At 36.8% G+C, this 17,942-nt stretch overlaps 1 protein-coding gene across 2 annotated transcripts in view; it reads left to right on the top strand.

Annotated features, from left to right (window-relative positions):
• The window catches only part of LOC131031593 (acylamino-acid-releasing enzyme 1), a 273,309-nt gene extending 264,874 nt beyond the window's left edge, over positions 1–8,435 (top strand). For both annotated transcript variants that reach the window (XM_057962741.2, XM_057962743.2), the window contains 2 exons: positions 7,177–7,253; positions 7,764–8,435. In XM_057962741.2, the coding sequence (XP_057818724.2) occupies positions 7,177–7,253; positions 7,764–7,827 (141 nt within the window). In that variant the 3' untranslated portion in view covers positions 7,828–8,435. The remainder of the gene's footprint in view (positions 1–7,176; positions 7,254–7,763) is intronic.
• The last annotated feature ends 9,507 nt before the right edge of the window (positions 8,436–17,942 follow it).

Below are 17,942 nucleotides of genomic sequence, written 5' to 3' on the forward strand. Positions count from 1 at the left end.
CTTAGATTGGTTCTCATAGTTGCCAAAAGGGACTATTACTTCACCTTTTCCAACATAGCCTAGAGGGTGAAACCTTAGATTGGTTCTCATAGTTGCCAAAAGGGACTATAACATCATTCGTTGACCTTGCAAAGCATTTTTTCAAACATTTTTCATATAACATAGAACATGAACTTACAATGTTTGACCTTGAATGTGATAATTTGAAAGAAAGTCCAAAGAGAAAAGGCTTGATTGCCAAGGTTTTGATTAAAAATTTTGCAAAAAACTCAACAATCAAACCAAAAAGCCCAAAAATCTTTGCAAAAATAAAAAAATGTAGCTAATGATGGAATAACTGAGATGAGACATATCCATGCAGTCCAAAATACACAAAACATTGTTCTACTTGCAAGCCAACCAAAGAAAGAACCTAAGAAACAACAATACACGCCCTTAAGTGAACCTTTAAAAAAATATTCAAAAAGCCCTAAAAGCCAATCTGATTACCTTCCCACTTACTAAGCCTTTTGATGAATACAAGCCCAAACCAACTTGGTATAAAGACCACGAGTATTGTGAATATCAAAAGGTCAAAGGTGAATGAATGAATGTTTCTAATAACATCCACGAGGCCAAATAGCCTATGGGACCCAAAAATAGCTAGCAAAGGAACCATGCAAAGCCCAAACAAAATACTATGACTGCTAAACCTCCTTTTCCTTCTACATCTTGGATCTTCTATTGTGTATCTTGATTAGGAAATTGTTGTGACCATTTCACACATTGCCCCATCAAAATGGGGACTCCCTCCTTTTTTTGAGTTCTAGTTGCTTAGTGTAGCCTCTCTCTCCTCTCAGGAATGAAATGAGTGAGTTTATAAGGTTTGCATGCCATGTCAGTTGATTAAAAGCTTAGTTAAGGAGTTCATTGAAGTTGCCCATTTCATGTTGAGTGATAGATGAGTGAGTTGTCCTTGAGTCTTTTGCTTGATAATTGGTGTAAGTATGAATTTGAGCATTTGAATGTGCAATGAAGTGATCATTAGCTCATTTGTAATCCGCCTCACCTCTAAGTCCTCGTTAGGTCTAAACTTCATGACTTCACAGTTTGGAGCGAACTTTAGGTGTGAGAGTTTTGGAGCGAACTTCATGAAGGAGGATATTGGAGCGAATTTCACCTTCAAGGCTTCACAAGCAAAATGGAAAATAAGGAGATGAAAGAAACTTACAAACACTTCATGATTCAAGCGTTCATGAATGAACTTCAAGAGTTGTTACCTTGGAGCGAACTTCATGAGTGAGACCTTTCGAGCCAATTTTATGCTTGGAAGATTTGGAGCGAGCTTCTTCATGTTGGAAATGGAAAAATGAGGGAAATTGCCTACTTCATGATCAAACACTCAAGATTGAACTTCGTGACTTCATGTAGTGGAGCGAATTCCTAACTTCATGACTTGACTAAGAGGAGCGAAGTTCTTACTTCGTGAACTAACATCTTGGAGTGAAGTTCTTACTTAATGAGTTTGAGTTTTGGAGCGAAGTGCCTACTTCATGAGTTGCCAAGTAGGAGCGAAATCTTAACTTCATGATCTCATAAGTTGGAGCGATTTTACAAGTGAAGCGAGGTATAAGTGAATAAGGCGAATGAGGAACATGAACTTCATGAATTGCAAATTGGAGCAAAAAACATGCTTCATGAGTAGAGCAACCAAAGCGAAATTCCAACTTCGTGAGTTAAGGATTTGGAGCGAATTTTGCAATTTCATGAGTTGGAATAGTGGAGCGAAGTTTATAACTTCATGAGTTGGGTTTTGCAAGCGAACTTCATGTTTGAGTGATTAAGAGCGAACTTCATGTCTAGAGGGAATGGAGTGAATTTCACACAAGCAAATTTCACACAAGTAAACTTCACACAAATGAACTTCGTGAGTTAGAGATCATGAGAGAATTTCATAATTTGGAGAGGGAGAACAAACTTGATGAGCAAGATGAGAGAAACAAACTTCATGTGCACCCCCTTTGGACCGAAATTCACATTTGAAGCAACTTCATGACTTGAGGTGATGGAGCGAACTTCAGGTTCAACAGTTTTGGAGTGATTTCATACTTCATAATCTCACATTTTAGAGCGAATTTCATGAGTTGATGATCTCAAGCGAACTTCATGAGCTGGTGATTAGGAGCAAAGTGCACTTCATGAGTTAACATAGTGGAGCGAGGTTCATAAGATGTTTTCAAAATTAACTGACGCATACTTTACCGCCCAAAATAAATTTGAAATTAGACAAAGTGTGGGTCAGCCAAGGTAAGTTCTTGATTCAATTTAATTTATGGCAAAGTTGGACTTAGGGTAAAAGACACATCCATTCACCAAGATCGCCTATAAGAGAAGGTTCAAAATATTCATTTCAACATCAAATCAAACAAGTATTCCTTCTCTCTTGAGCAGCAGTCAGCGAATTTTAAATTGTAGATTGACGAATTTATCAGCATCTTCATAAAGGCAAATTCACACAAAGGATCAACAGCAACAAGGGTGAATTTAGGGCAGGTTGTCATGCGAATTTAATCCTCCAGCAGCAACATCTTCACAAAGGAAAAATTGAGCATTAAGGGTGCAGACCTGAAGATCAAGACAAATAAATTTGCCTTAAAGCACCTGAACTAATTAAGAAGACAGCGAACCCTTGTGCATCAGCAATTACTTCACTAATTAGATTTTGAAGTTGAAGTTTAAAAATCAGAAGTGTGTTGTTTAGACTGATTCAAAATCAGGAACAGGTCTGATTTAGGATTGAAAGTCATTTTGTTGAAATAAATTAGGCTTTTCCTAATGCATATAATAAACAAATCAGTCTTATTTAGTAATCAATTTTGCATTTAAGGTGTAAAACTCATTTCTTAGTTTAAAAAATTAACCTTCATTGCATCACCATTATTTTAACTTACACATCTCTGATAGGTGAAAGATGGCGGCTCCTAAACCAAACAAGACTCTCTCCTGCCAAGCGCTCATCAAGGAAGATATGAAGGGGAGTGCATTCGAGAGCAGGATCACATCAAATTGGAGCAAAGTTGGAGACACTCATCTTGGTAAGTTCGATACCAAGAAGTGTCGCCACCCATCATATATCAACGAACCTACACCAACAACCAAGAAGATGATCGAAAGTGTACTCATAAACGCAGTTGGCTTTCCTCCCGTGGTGCAATGCTATGAGATCATCATAGAGTGTGCTCAACAGTATCACTCTGAATCGAGGAGAATTGTGGCGAAGGATGGGAAGGTGCTCGCATATCTCTCGGAGACAGCAATCAGCGAGACGTTTCATCTACCCGAGCCCAAGTAAATGATCTACATAACCTTGGAAGGAGCTAAATCGGCCCACGATGATGACCCCAATGCTTGCGCAAAGATCATCGACAAGTTTTGGTTGAAGAAGAGTAGAGGAGGAAGAAGCAAATGGCCTGATAGACTGCACAGGATAGACTTCAATGATGAATATAGAGATTTCATCACCTTGCTCCATCGATTGGTTGGTTCACCTGAGGCTTCATACTTTGAGGAATGGATGTTCTACTACATTGAGACTGTCACCCGTGACAAGAAGACGATCAATTGGGCAATACTTATTAGCAATAGCATTGATAAGTGATTAAGGAGACTAATGCACACCAGGATATTCTATATGAGCTCTTACGTCATATACTCCATTGCGATAAATTTTGAATATGCAGGTAAACTATTAAAATTTGGCTGCTATGGAATGTGGATGTGTTTCACAATGGATTATCCATCAACCAACAATCTATGTGGTGGTCTCCAATCATCTTGTTTCAAGATAAGTTCCTAGCAATTACTTCCACTCCCTTAAGTTCTTCAAAAGGCAAGCTAGGCATCTATAGGATCTATACTCCAAGGCTAATTCCACTTGGCTCTCTTGGCATCAAGTCAAAGCTAAGTTTACTTTAAACAATGCTAACAAAAAATCTTCCAAATGATAATTAAGGTCACGACTTCTCATCATATGCACAAAATATTTGTTCACTCCATTAAGCCTTAGTGGAAGGATTGGAGATGGTGTGTTGATACTCCTTTCTGTAATTACACTCCTAAGAAAGGATCTATGTGTCTTTCACCTCATCTTTTCATAGTTCAAAATCTGAATACCATGTGGTTTCTTTGGTCTGCTAATTTTATCTAGGCTAAGCATTCTCACATAGTGTGGAAAGTAGTTGTGAAGCCCAAAGTTACCCATTTTGCCTAGTGTTTGCTTTACCAAGTGCTTCCTATTGGCACCCATTTGATACATCTTGGCACATCTTGTTGAGCTTTTTAATTGCAATTGAGGTTGGAATACTAATTCATAGCTCAAAGATTTTTATCCACACTAAGCAACCCTTCATGAACTAGAAGCTATATTTAATTGTCAACCCAGGGACGTGAACTTGAAATGAGTCAGCATTGTATATGCACTATGGAAGCCTTCTTAAGTATTGTATCAGTTGTGTATAGCAAATAAACTCAAAATAGTAAACTGAATTGAAAACACAACAATGTTGGAAATAAAACTAACTACACAGCAGTAGCTGCAGACACACTGGTTATTTGCAACAACAGTGGTTGTAGACAGACTGGTCTAAAATTAGTGAAATCAAATATGCTGAAAAAAAAAAAATATCTTAAACAATTGCTAACTAATAGTAAATCATAATGAACAACAATCTAAAATACTACAAAACTAAACAACAATTGAGTTACTATATTCTTTGTCACTAGCATTCCATCTTCAATAAACAAGCTTCATTGCTCAAATCATCTTATTATTGCAAATCAAAGATTACATGGACATATATCAGACTTGTTGATTGAACTTGGACACCATTAACAAGACTCAACACTAACTGGATACTCTCTACACTACTCACAACTCAACAAGATTTCAGATATATGCATTAGGTTTGAGAGTTGGATTAATTACGAACTCAACAACTTATTACAAATGTCATTTCTCCTATGACAGCAAGGAGATGACTTATTCTATTCATGACTGATAATAAAGACTAAACTAACAAGAGTTGAGAGCGTTGTAATCATTTTCAAACTCTTACAACTATAAAATATAGTCATGGATGAACATGTGTATAAAACATGTTATAATTATTTATTAATCACCTAATATTATTTCCACAAGTTTCTCCAATACTCCTTGACTTCTATAACTCCAAATACACGAATTCATCAAGAGGTAGAAGAGTCCAAGTTGAATTTGAACTCATTCCTTAACTGCTGCCTAGAAATCTGCCATTTTGTCTTAGTCAACTTCTGGTGAATGTTGTTCATTAACTATTTCAAATCAGCCCAAACGCTTTGGTAGGATTCTAGATCTCCTTTTAAGATTTCAAAATCATTTTGAAAATATGAATTTCATCAAGAAACACGTGAGATATGCCCGTTTTACTGAAACTGGTTTTTTGGCTTATTCTACATTTCCAGTCAACAGTTACATTTGTCAATTGCCAACTTGTTCCTCCTCCTTTCTAATTGTATGAACGACTCAAACCACTCAAAAACAACATGTTAATCTTTATAAAATACTTTACATTTAACAATAACCATTTATTATAATATTTAACAGTGTTCCACGGATGTTGGGGACGGGGAGACAGGGGGACGAGGGGACGGGCTTCGGGGACGGGGTGACAAAGGGAAAAAGTTTCGGGGACGGGTTTCGGGGACGGGGGGACTTGGGCCTGGGAGGGGGAAACGCGTTTCCGTGGAACACTGATATTTAACCATTAATTAGGATCAACTAGCTAGACATACATATGCACATCAAACACCATTAATCCTAGTCAATGTTTCACAAAACCAGGGTAATGTTTGAAAATAACTTGGAAGGACATTATAAACATGAGGTAAAGTTTGATAAATCATGAAATAATATGGACAAATTATAGGCTTGTCACATCTAATGCAAGATGTTCATTTTGTGGGCAACTAGAAAACCTTCTACATCTTTTCTAGTTTTGTATTCGTGTGCAAAATGCCTAACAATGGATCCATGATTTTTCCAGCCTTTTAGGCTTGAACCCTTTACATGGCACAATGTCCTTCATGATGGGGCCAATTTTTCTAGAGAGTTAACTTGGTTACGACATGCTTTTAGATTGGAAATTGTTTTTTGTATTTGGAAAGATTAAAATTTTTCTATTTTGCTCATTGTACCATGGATACAAACTTTGTTTTTTAATCCCAATATTTAGTGGTCTCTATTGTGCTCATGCAATTTCAAGTCCATGCCAGTAAAGCGGTACTGAAGGTCCAACATCTCCAAATCCTACTTGATCATTGGAGTTCCCCTTGCATTGTGGCTAGGTTCCACCTTCTTTGTCATTCTAGGCTAGATCCCTTAATTGAGACCTGTAATACATTTTCTCTAAGTCCTCTTGGCACCAACCTCACAACCACAAGAGCCTCCACTCCTCTACTGCCACCAACATTTGAGCAATATTCTGGCTAGACCCATCCACCACATCTGTCATTTAGCAAACAAGGTGGAACCTCCATATCTCTCTCTTGCATTCTCTCGATGGTATGGGTGAGCCATTTCAATTCAAGGGAAATTTGCTCACTTTTCTCTTGCTATATATCCTTATGATTGTACAAAACAAGTCACTAGGTGATCTTGAGGAAGGAGAAAATGTTATTCTTACTTGCTAGGAATCCATGGATGATGGTAAGGATATGTCAAATGGAGGATGGGAATTCAGGATAACTTAGATGAGCAAGACCCCCCTGAGTAAAAACACTAGATTTGCCCTCATTGCTTAATTGTGATGATTTTTTAAATATATTTTTATTGAACTATTGACTTGATAGCTATTTACCTAATGGAGCCATGTTCTCGTTGTTTTCTATGGTCGTTTCCATTTTTTAGGGCCACATGTTCCTATTGTTTCCTAGCTTTGTCAATTTGTCTTTGGGGTGTTATTCCATGCTGCCCATGGTTTTTGAAGATTATAACTAGACATAACCAATGTTTTAATAAATAGTCTTTAAGAAAAAGGTGCTATAATTATTTTTAAGTATTTCTCTCATTGTTTGATTGATCACCCTTTTTATCTATAGTTTTTAATGTATCAATTGTATTTACATAGCATTCTAACAAAAGAACTTTGATTTGGATTGAAGTATGCTCGGGCCCTAAAAGAAAACGGGGTGGAAGTAAAAGTGATTATTTTCCCCAACGATGTACACGTCATTGACAGGTTATCCTTTCACTCTAAACTATTTTCATTATCTTTCCATGCATGTTATCATCTATATTTTATGTGACAATTGTATTGGATAAATACATCCTTACCTATATCTGTATTCCAGGTAAACAAAGTAGATAACGTAGAGGTTATATTTTCTTCCCAGATTAGATTAAATAAGTAGCAACCATAAAGTGATGCAAGTAGGTTATCGGATGCTATAGCAGTAGAGAAAAAATGCAATTTTTTTTTTGTCAATTTTGGTCTGAAATCTTGCTTGAAAAAATGCTAGGTAGGGCAGCAGGCAAATAAGATGATTTAGCCCAGAATATTTTTTTTCTGTGCTTACAACTTCCATTAATGCTTCATATTTGTTATGCTTATATTCTTAGTGTATTGTTATGTCAATTCAACCTCGGGTTGGTCTGCTCCAGGTCTTCATCCATAATATCGCGTATGCTTTATTCGTCTATTTCAATTTATGATTGGAGGAAATCTAATGATACTTGTCATCATTTGCAGGCCACAATCTGATTTTGAGAGTTTTCTGAACATTGGGGTCTGGTTTAAACGGTTCTTTAAATGAGATCTCGGGCAAGCCTGTCAACTTCTTCTTGCCTTCAATAATAGAGTCGATGGTTCAAAAGTGTCTACAATTATTCTCTCTGCAATATTATTGCCGATGAATCTAGCAATCCTTGTTGAGAGGATCATTTTGAATATCTCAAAAAACTCAAATGTATGTGTTGTGAAAATTGTTCCTATCAAAATCTTCCCAGTGGCTGTCATGCAAGAATGTATCCGATGTGGTAACATCTCATTAAGAGGCAAAGCCTCATGTTTTGCAGATTCATGGATCAACATCCTTCCATGTAAAGGAATGGATAGCCTCTAACAGGAAATAAATCGGACTAAAGGTCATGTTGGGGTTGAGAGGTTATTTTACAGTTATGTTTCTTGATTGAGTTGGCTTTGAAACTGAACCAGTGGTAAAAGAACTTTGTTCAGGTGCTCTAGTATGGATTGGAATTATTACAATATCAGTAGAATTCAGTGTTGAAGCACCACTTAAGCGTAGTGATAATATACTACAAGAGTATATGGCATCACCAGAGGTAACCTTCCTTTGCACTATTCTTGTTTAGGCCTAAATTTGTGCGAATAACAACCTTAAAAATTTGAGTTTGTTCTTTTTATAGGGTGTTTAACTGTGATGCATTCCTTTAAAGATTAAGCACCATCCTGAATATGGTCACTGAAAAAGCGTAATTTGGCTGCTTCCAAGGTTCTTGGATCTTGATAAGAAGCAACATCGAAAGACTTGCCAATCTATCACTACCACTTTAGAAGAATACAAAGATTTACAATTGTATAAATCTTAGTAACCCAGTATGAAACGTACAGCACTTATAGAAGGAGGGGAAGGTTTGGAAGTTAAGAAATAAATAAATAAAACTGTGTATCCAGAAATGGATAAAAATTAAAATTACATACAAATAAAATATGCAAAAAATGTATATCAAATAAGCAAAAATCCATTAGTGTAGGTAAACTTGTGCTTTAAGGATTAAACATTTTTACTCATTTCTTTTGAGTTTATAATGCATTTATATGAACTAATATTTTTTTAAATTAATTTGAAAATCAGACTGAACCAAAGCAAAGGGCTTTTTCTAGAACTCGTTATAATAGAAAACAGTAGTGTCACCAAGTGTTCTAGATCTCTGCAACCAGATTTCATTTTCTACGACAATTGAAGGACAACTTATTGTAACACCTCTTACATGGATTAAGTCATCAATTGTTTGAAACTGGAAGGAAAATGTTATTTCTAACCAACATAATACTACAAACAATCAAGAACATATTCCAGAGCAATTGGAAGATAAGGAAGCAAATAATACCTCACTTACAAATGATGCATAAGGACTTCAATTTTTTTATGCAGGACTTGATTGGAGGAGCCAAGGATAAAATCAAAGTTTATGATAGGATCAACTTCAAAGCCACATATTGCTTGAATCTCAAAACGAATAGTTTTCAAATCAATTGTAAGCAAAATTCAAGCTTATCAAGATGAGGTTCTATCCTACAATCAGCCTTGGAAATTGAAATTTCAACTTCATTAATGAGGGGTACTACTAAGAACATAAGAGATTATTTTTTGTCTAGTTCCTAACAAAGGGTAAGAGATATAATCGATCATCATCTGGTCATTACTCTTATTTAATACATCATATTATAATCATTTTAAAACAATAGTTATTTTTAACCAAAAGATCATTGATCCATTCTCCTTTATGGGAGAAACATCCGAGTAATGCAACCATTTTAGGTTATCTCAAACGTCACTACGACCTTCCAATATAAGACCTTTTGGTGCATCCTCTACAGAATCAACTGCCTCTTAGTATTGACCCTATATTTGGTCTCCCATAAGTTTGTTCTCTATGATGCATTGTGGGTCAATTTTTGGTTCTTGTTTTTCCATGTTTTTTTTTAACTTCTTTATTGTAAGCTACACCCATGGCTAGAGGAAAGCTTAGAAACTTTTCTCTAGGAAAGTGGTAGACTTGGAAGCTTTCCAATCAGAATTTCTTAGACAGGGGAATGGAACATCAATACATTCTCAATTTTAATCAGCATTATTTACCACATCCATTGCAATTGTAATGTATATGTAAACATAATGCCACTTGCATATTGTGTCTTGGTACTATTTATAGGGTGTGTTTTGGTTCTCATTCTCACAATGGTTGTCATGGGTTGTTAGCATGGAGATATAACTTTATTTGTTGTAATTCTTTTAAATTTACTACAAGAGTAACTCTTGATATGCATTTATTTCAATACCTCTATTTTTTACTAGTGCATTAGAATACACTTGGAAGTAAATTGCAACTAATATGTACCTCCTAAATAATCAAATGTAATACATACCACTTTATGTGGGAATTTTCTAAAGCTTGTATGTTGTGATTTGGCTATTCTAGATGCTCAATTTACATGAACACCTCTATTTTTACCAAAAAAAAATAGAAATAAATTATAATTAATATGTATCTCTAAATAATCAAATGTGATATAGACCATTTTAATAAAGAATTTTTTAGTGGCTATATATCACCAATTGACTAATTTTTACATTTCTAGCACTTGGATTTGACTATTTTTAGGTTCCTCAAAAGTGTGGTTTGGCCACATTTGGTAGATTTTACTTAATCATGAAAGAAAATCATCTCAAGTTAGGAATTTAATTACTTAAGTGTTGATTGCTCAAACTTTGAGAAGTTTCATAAATGTGGAACTGTTGTCATTTTACGACACCCTTGGTCCATCAGTGAGAACCGATCAGAGATATGTTCTATGGACCAGCGCTGCCTCAATTGATCAAGGACAAAAGCAATGGAATTATGAAGTGTAAGGTGTTGTCTTGTCAGAGGTTCCTTCCTTCCCTTGCCTTCTTTCTTCTGACCCCGGAACTCCAAAACCCCCAAGTTCTGAAGTTCCTTAGCCTTCTTTCTCTTCTTCCTTTCTGGAACTCTGGAACCCTGAGGTTCTGAAGTTCCTTTTCTTTGTCTTTTCTTCCTCAACCACGGAACTCCAAAACCTCGAAGTTCCCAAGTTGTTAAGTCTTCCCAACTTCAGTGACCCAGGTCTCTGAAGTTCCCCCGACTTCGGTGACCCAGGTCTCTGAAGATCCCTCCAACTTCAGTGACCCAAGTCCCCGAAGTTTTCCAAACTCCTTCTGGCTTGCAACACTTTCGAATGGCGTGATCGATACTCAAGCTTTAAATGTTCCGACAATTTTTGTGACTTGTGCACCTTCTTTTGTGGAGCCAAGGGGTGTATTTAATGTTTTTGGCAAGATTTCCATCAAGAGAGGTACGGGGCCATGCTTGTTGTAGTGACTTATGTCATGTCTGCATACTTTGACTTTGGAAGGTCGAACAATCCACCCTTCTCAAGGTTGCCTTTTGTGGGTATGGCTAGGTTGCTTGCATGTACAGAAGTCAAGAGCATGCACTTCCCTGCACTCTCAGACTGACATACAGGGGTCATGATCACTCCTGTAACCATTTTTCTATATAAAGGTTGTTAAGCCTCATTGTAAAGGGTTCTGTCCTTGCTGGCTTGAGCTATTCTATGCTCTTTCACTTCTCTCGTATTATTTTGTATTTTGCAACTGTAAGTTGGTCATTGGCCTTATAACTAATTGAAATCACCATTTCCTGCCTTCTTTCAACTTATGTATGTTGTGTATGTTTCCTTACCTTCATCATAGGTATGTGTTTTGTGGTTTTTCTCTCATATATGCTGTGTTAAAATTTATTTTTGAGTGACTTGTGGGAAACCTTCTCCCCTCTTGACATTCAACGAATTCTAACCTCCATACATGCATTGGGGTCACTCATACAATTGAAGTTTGTTCATCTCCTGGGTGTTTCAGTTGATTCTTTGTGTCATTTCGGGTAGGGAGAGGAGCAATCTCTTCTTGGTGCATCACCTCCTTTTGTTTTAAGCATTTCTCTCTTCCCTTTACCTTTGCAATTTGTTAGGATAGGCCTAGGAGTTAGCTTTGAAGTGTTGAGTTGGTTCAACACCTGCACCTGGATTGAGAAGATTGTCGGCCTTCTCCAAAAATTCAACCCCCCTGCGCAAGGTCTCACACTTCAGGATTGTTTCCATGTTTCACAAGGTTGCTGAGTTGATAGCTCAGCAAGGGTGCAAGCTTTTGTGATAACAGGAACCACAATTTATAAAACAACCTTCAAGTTTTATTGAAGTTGGTTCTTATATTTTGGGGGATTTTGGAAAGGGAAAGGGAATATTGAAATGAAAACAAACAACTAATCTAATCTTAAGGTGATATGTTGAGATTAAATTGAGATTTCATTTTAAACAAGCATATGTGATTCAAAGAAATAATAAGATTCTCAAAAAAATTTAAAAGAGCATATCACATGATTTAAGAGTTCTACTCAATGTACCAATGCTATGAACCATATAAGTTAAAATTATAACTGGAGAGAACTGATAATTCTAGATATTGTTATCACAAATTGCCATGGAGTCTTCATTGTTGAAAGTAGAACAAAAGATACATAGTATAATATTCAAATCCTTTCGTGAGAAGCACCTACTAAGGCTCTTGGAATCAAGAGCTTCAATTGCTTCTAAAATTGCTAACTCTTATTACATCAATTGCATCCATATTTATCAAATAAATAGATGACCATCATGGCAATGATCTTGTTTTGAACGAAGAGTCAACTAGAAGTTCTCACTACCCTTGCATAAGAGTTACAAACATGCAACATTAGTCATTGTCACAACTCACTGTTACTTTCCTTTAATAGTGGCATGTATCAAACCATTTGTCAAAAGAAACATCTAGCCAATGACAACTTTGTATTGTTAGGAATTCCTCCACTCTAAAGGAGTGCATTGTTGACGTGCACTTTGTGTTGTATCCCACAGTGGCCCCACTTCTTGGTTCACTTTATGCCTATGCCCTATGGTGCGGCTTCTTTATGTACTTATGTGTGCAAATCTCAAACTTTGGGCTTGAATTAGAAAGCTTGTGGTGGGTAAAGCTCAAGACATAGATGGCATACAAGAAGAACACTTAAGATGGGGCTTGGAAATCCTCACGCCTCACATCAAAAGAATATTCAATGGAGTCATCCAAAATGGGTTTTCAACAAATTGGACAACTAGTGTTGTCATCCTCTTGCTCAAAAGTGGTGACCTCAATAACCCCTCAAATTACTACCACTATAATGATCAATCCTCATTTTGGTAAAGTTTTTGGGAGCATTATAGAAAGACGAGTTAGTATTTGGATTGAAAAGGAGGGGAAGAAAGCAAAAGGGCAAGCGGACTTTACACCAAAGTATTCTACCATTGATCATTGCATTACACTCAGACACTTGATTGGTATGGGACAAACAAGGAGGGGAAATCTTTTTCTGCTTCGTTGATTTCAAGAAAGCTTTTGACACAATACCTAGAAGTAAATTGTGGAGTACAATGGAAGAGTTGGAAATTTCAAAACAATATAGTTGTTGTTCATAGATTATATGACCAAGTCTGGGCTAAGATACGAATCAAATAGGAATTATCAGAATGCTTCAAAAGTGACATTGGGGTCAAGCAAGACTAGCTATTATCTCCTACTCTATTTGGGATATACATTGACAAGCTAGAGGAATGGATAGACAAGTTTGGTGGTGGGGGGTTCATTTGACCAATTATGTAATAAAGTTGTTTTTATATGTTGATGATCATATTTTAATGGCAAAAACAACACAAGATTTGAAAGAACACTTGAAGGCTCTAGAATAGTTTTTCCATGAGGTGGGGATGTAGGTGAACACTAGCAACACCAAGGTTGTGATCTTTACCTTGAAGAGAAAGAAGGCCCATAGAGAATTTTTTTTTTAGGGCAACCTCTTACAAATGGTCAATGAATATAACTACCCTGGCTTGGACTTCCACAATAAACTCAGCTAGGAGACATGTAGAAGAGTTGAACTACAGGACTAAAAATAGAAATAGATGTAGAAGAGTTGAACTACAGGACTAAAAAACTAAGAAATCTCTTTTTGGGCTTCTTGGTTCTGGTGGTACTATATAGATGTGAGGTATGGGGCAACAACACTTTAGCAAGGAAATAGAGACAAATAGAGAGATTACAAAAACATTTAATTACGACTAGCCTCAAGATTAAATCATCTATCCCATACGAGACTGTTCTAGTGGAAGCATGAGCTTTTCCTATTGAGGCATTGGCTCTGTTCCAGTTGCTAAGTCATCTAAGAAGATTAGAAAACATGGAGATACATTGCCAGCCAAAAATGGCAGTGAGAGAGAAACTAGATAGAAGGGAAAGCACATGGATGAAACAAAACATTAAATGAATAAGTCAGATATTAACATAAAAGATTGTCCAAATAACAATAGAGAAATAAAAAAGTAAGTGCAAGAAAAATTCAAAGAAAACATGTGGACAAGTCAAATAGGGAGGAAAAAGGAATGCTATATCAAACATTTCAATCCCACACATGACCATACACAAAAGAACTACATAGGAATAAAAATAAAATGGAAGGCAAAAATGTTAATTGCTTAGATAAAAACCAACTCACATCAACTTAGATGTGAAACAGGAAGATGAATGATACCTAAAGAGGAATGGGAAGATAGAAAATGAAGATATTGCACTCAAGGGGTGGTGGAGACAGAATGGCATTACGTCATGGATTGTCCAACCTACAATGATATTTGGATCAACTATGCTGAGACACTAAATGTAAACACCTTGAGTAACCTATTTGACGACGAAAAGATAACGAGAGTTGCAAATTTCCTAATCAAGATACACATTAGAAGATCCAAGATGTAGAAGGAAAAGGAGTTTTAGCAGTTACAAGGTTTTGTTTGGGATTTGTTTGGGTTTTGCATGCTTCCTTTGCCAATTATCTATGGGTCCCATAGGCTATTTGGCCTCGTGGGCATTATTAAAAACATTCATTCTTAACTTGTGGCTCAATATAATGCAACACCTCTAAAAGCAACCACAACTCTTTACTTTTGTTAAGCTCGCGCCTTTGTGCCGTATGTTTTTGTGAACCAATGGAATTGCAAGGACTGCCAACAATTCTTTAGATGGAGGATACATGCCAAAGTGATGCGCATCCAATCTCCTCCCCAAAAATAAACAACGCTTAACCGAATAAAAACATTGAGGATGCAATCAACAACAAGGTTCCACCGCATGAAACGAGAAAATATAAATATTGTTTTTATTGATGCCTCAAGCACATCTAATAAAAAATGTAGAGCTCCTCTCTACAATTTTGGTGGCTCTCAGGGGACCTTTTCCTACAGAGATGACAACCCAAAATCTCTTATTTGTGGACGAAAAAAACCAAAATTGCAAAAATGGGACGAGGCCTGAACAACTTCTTAACTTCTAAAGAGTGAGCTACAAGGATGCCCACTCAACTTCAAAAGGTTGTTCCTTCTTCAGAGTCTCGAGGACTCTGTCTAGATCAATTGTTTCCTTCAAAAAAAATTATGCAATCTCTTGATCATAGACCACATTTGAAACTCAAGTTGAGCAAGTGGTTCTAGAATCATCTCTACCTCAAATACACTTGGCACTTGACCCAATCCTTGGAAATTTGGTCTTTCAACTTACTTTCTAATAGTGCTTGAATCTAACTCTTAGAGAGCACTATATTGTTAGCAAGAAATAGTGAGGGGAGTCCCAACTAGACTAGTTGTTTAATGTGTACCTTCATTTATTTCACTACTTGTTCCAAGGCATTCAAATTCACCTTACACTTCATTGCAATTTTGTTACAACTCAAAAATTCATTCACTTTCACCATCACTTGTCTTTTGTTTTCTACACGTGGCTTGGAGGGTCTCCTCATGCATAAGTAGTCATGGGTCTATAACATTTGAAGCAACAAAAGAAAGAGTCTACTCAAGAGTAGTGCTCACTTCAACACTCAAGGACTGGGAATTTAAGATAAATTTGAGTGGAGGCTTCAAATGCGAACCCACCTCATTACATTCCAAAAAGACATATATAGTGCTTGGATCATGGGAAGAATATTAGAAACCTATGACCATTCAACCAGTTCTCTTTTTAGCTAGGCAATTTGTTGGTCTCTAGCCTAGAGCTCTTGTTGTAGTTGTTGTTGCAAGCTCATTGAATCAGAAAGGCTCTTATGAACCTAGGTGAGCTCTTATTTTCTCTCTATTGAGGTGGCCTTCTCCTACTTGAAAGTGTCGACCATGGTTTGAGCATCAGCCAATTCGGTCAGCAATTATGTCATCTAAGAGCTTTGTTCCACTTGGAACATTTCTTCAGATACTCACCTTTGGCTTTATTCTTAATGGTCAATCAATCAATGATGCTCTTGGCATGTGCTAGTTCTTTCTCTCTATTTATTAGCCTTTTGCTTGCTTTGAGAAAGTTTGTGGTGATAGACTTTTGAGTTTCCTCCATCAATTCAACTTTATTTTGGGGCCTAACCTAAGCAAGATTTAAGCCAACAACATGTATAGAATAGTCCTCTAGCCTCATTTGTTCTTGGACCTTGATCACAATCAGGGTCATATGTGCAACATCATCGATTGCTAAACTAGATTATGCATGGAGTGCATTTGAGGAATTGTAGGAGACCCTCCTTTATTTCTTTGCTTCTCTAAGCAAGCCTTACAAGCCCTCTTTATTGTTTTAATTTGATGGTGAAATTTTGTTGGAGATTGGATGCATCCTCCTACAAAAGGGAAATCTTATGGCAAGCCATAAGGAATACTCACTTGTTACTAAGAGGTAATGGACTCAGCTCCTATGGCCATTGATAATTCGGGCATGAGGATTGATGGCGAGAAAGGAGGAAGATTGTAGAGTGGTTGGGAAGGTGATTGCACAATGGGTGGAGAAGAGAAAGAAGACAAAGGAGTAGCAAGCTAAGTAGACAAAATTGGAGGAAGCAATGAAATTGGCAAAAGAATGGGAGTAGAAATGGAAGACTAAGAAGAGAGGAGAGTTTGAGAGATACTTGCTATCCTGTGATTAGCAAAGGTTACATAAGTTGCACTGTAACAAATTTTTCCTCTTCGTCTTCTTCCTCTCTTGGGGTTTTCAACAATACTCTTCTTTTCTTCCTTTTAGGCTCAGAGGAAGAAGTAGCAAGGACTATCTCTACACTGTCAACTACCAAAATTATTCCAACTTACTGAGAAGCAAGTTGTTCTCTTTGTTACAATGTAGGATACAAAGGGGTTCGCTAGTTTCGAGGTCCAAATATCTCATATACTTCTCCAGCCTTAATCTCATTTGACGCCTCTTGTTGTTCTTTTGTTTTTTGTTTTTCTTCTTCTACCACTTCCTTATGAATGCAACTGACATTGTAGGGAGAATTTGGTGGTTCGTGTGCATTGTCCCATAACACCCCCATTGTTCATTAGTGGGGATTTCCCTAAAGCTCTCCATTTCATAGATCTTTTTCCTATACTTCCAATAAGCATCTATCTTCTATGTGCTCCATTCCAACTTGAGGATTTGTGCTCAAAGACCTTTTTTTATTAGCCCCAATGGATTGAACTTTTTGATAGGCTTGTAAAAGCCCTCTCGCGATTGAAGGGGTTCCACAAGAATCTATGTGAGCTCAATTGCACATCTGGTGAATTCACAACTACTGACCATCGAGACTCAAAGAAGGGCCTCAACTCATGCATGAATAATGTTACCAGCATGCGGGTGGCCATGTAACCATCTGGGTCATACTTCCATTGGTCTTTTATCAAATACAAGCCTAGATCAAGCAATTTCAAAGTGAGAAATTACTCAGTTTCCCTCTTGAAGATTATAGTACCTCCTCTAAAAAAGATGTAGTCATAAATGGCCTTTTTTGGCCCACTGCAAACTTTGATATAACAACATCTAGTTGTCGGTCCATCTCTATTGCAAGGACTTTGTCTATTAAGATTCGCAAGAGTCTGAAAGACTCTTCCTTAAAACCATGGATCTGAATCATGGAAAAATGGGCCCCTAAAAACCAAACACAAGAGGCCTTTGAATTCATTATCCACCCCCTCTACCTATCACTCATTCTAAAAGTAATTTCCTCATGACTCAAATTCATAATAATCATATGTCACTGATAGAAGATGGGT

The sequence above is a fragment of the Cryptomeria japonica genome, chromosome 2, assembly GCF_030272615.1.
Source record: "Cryptomeria japonica chromosome 2, Sugi_1.0, whole genome shotgun sequence".
Taxonomy (NCBI): domain Eukaryota; kingdom Viridiplantae; phylum Streptophyta; class Pinopsida; order Cupressales; family Cupressaceae; genus Cryptomeria; species Cryptomeria japonica.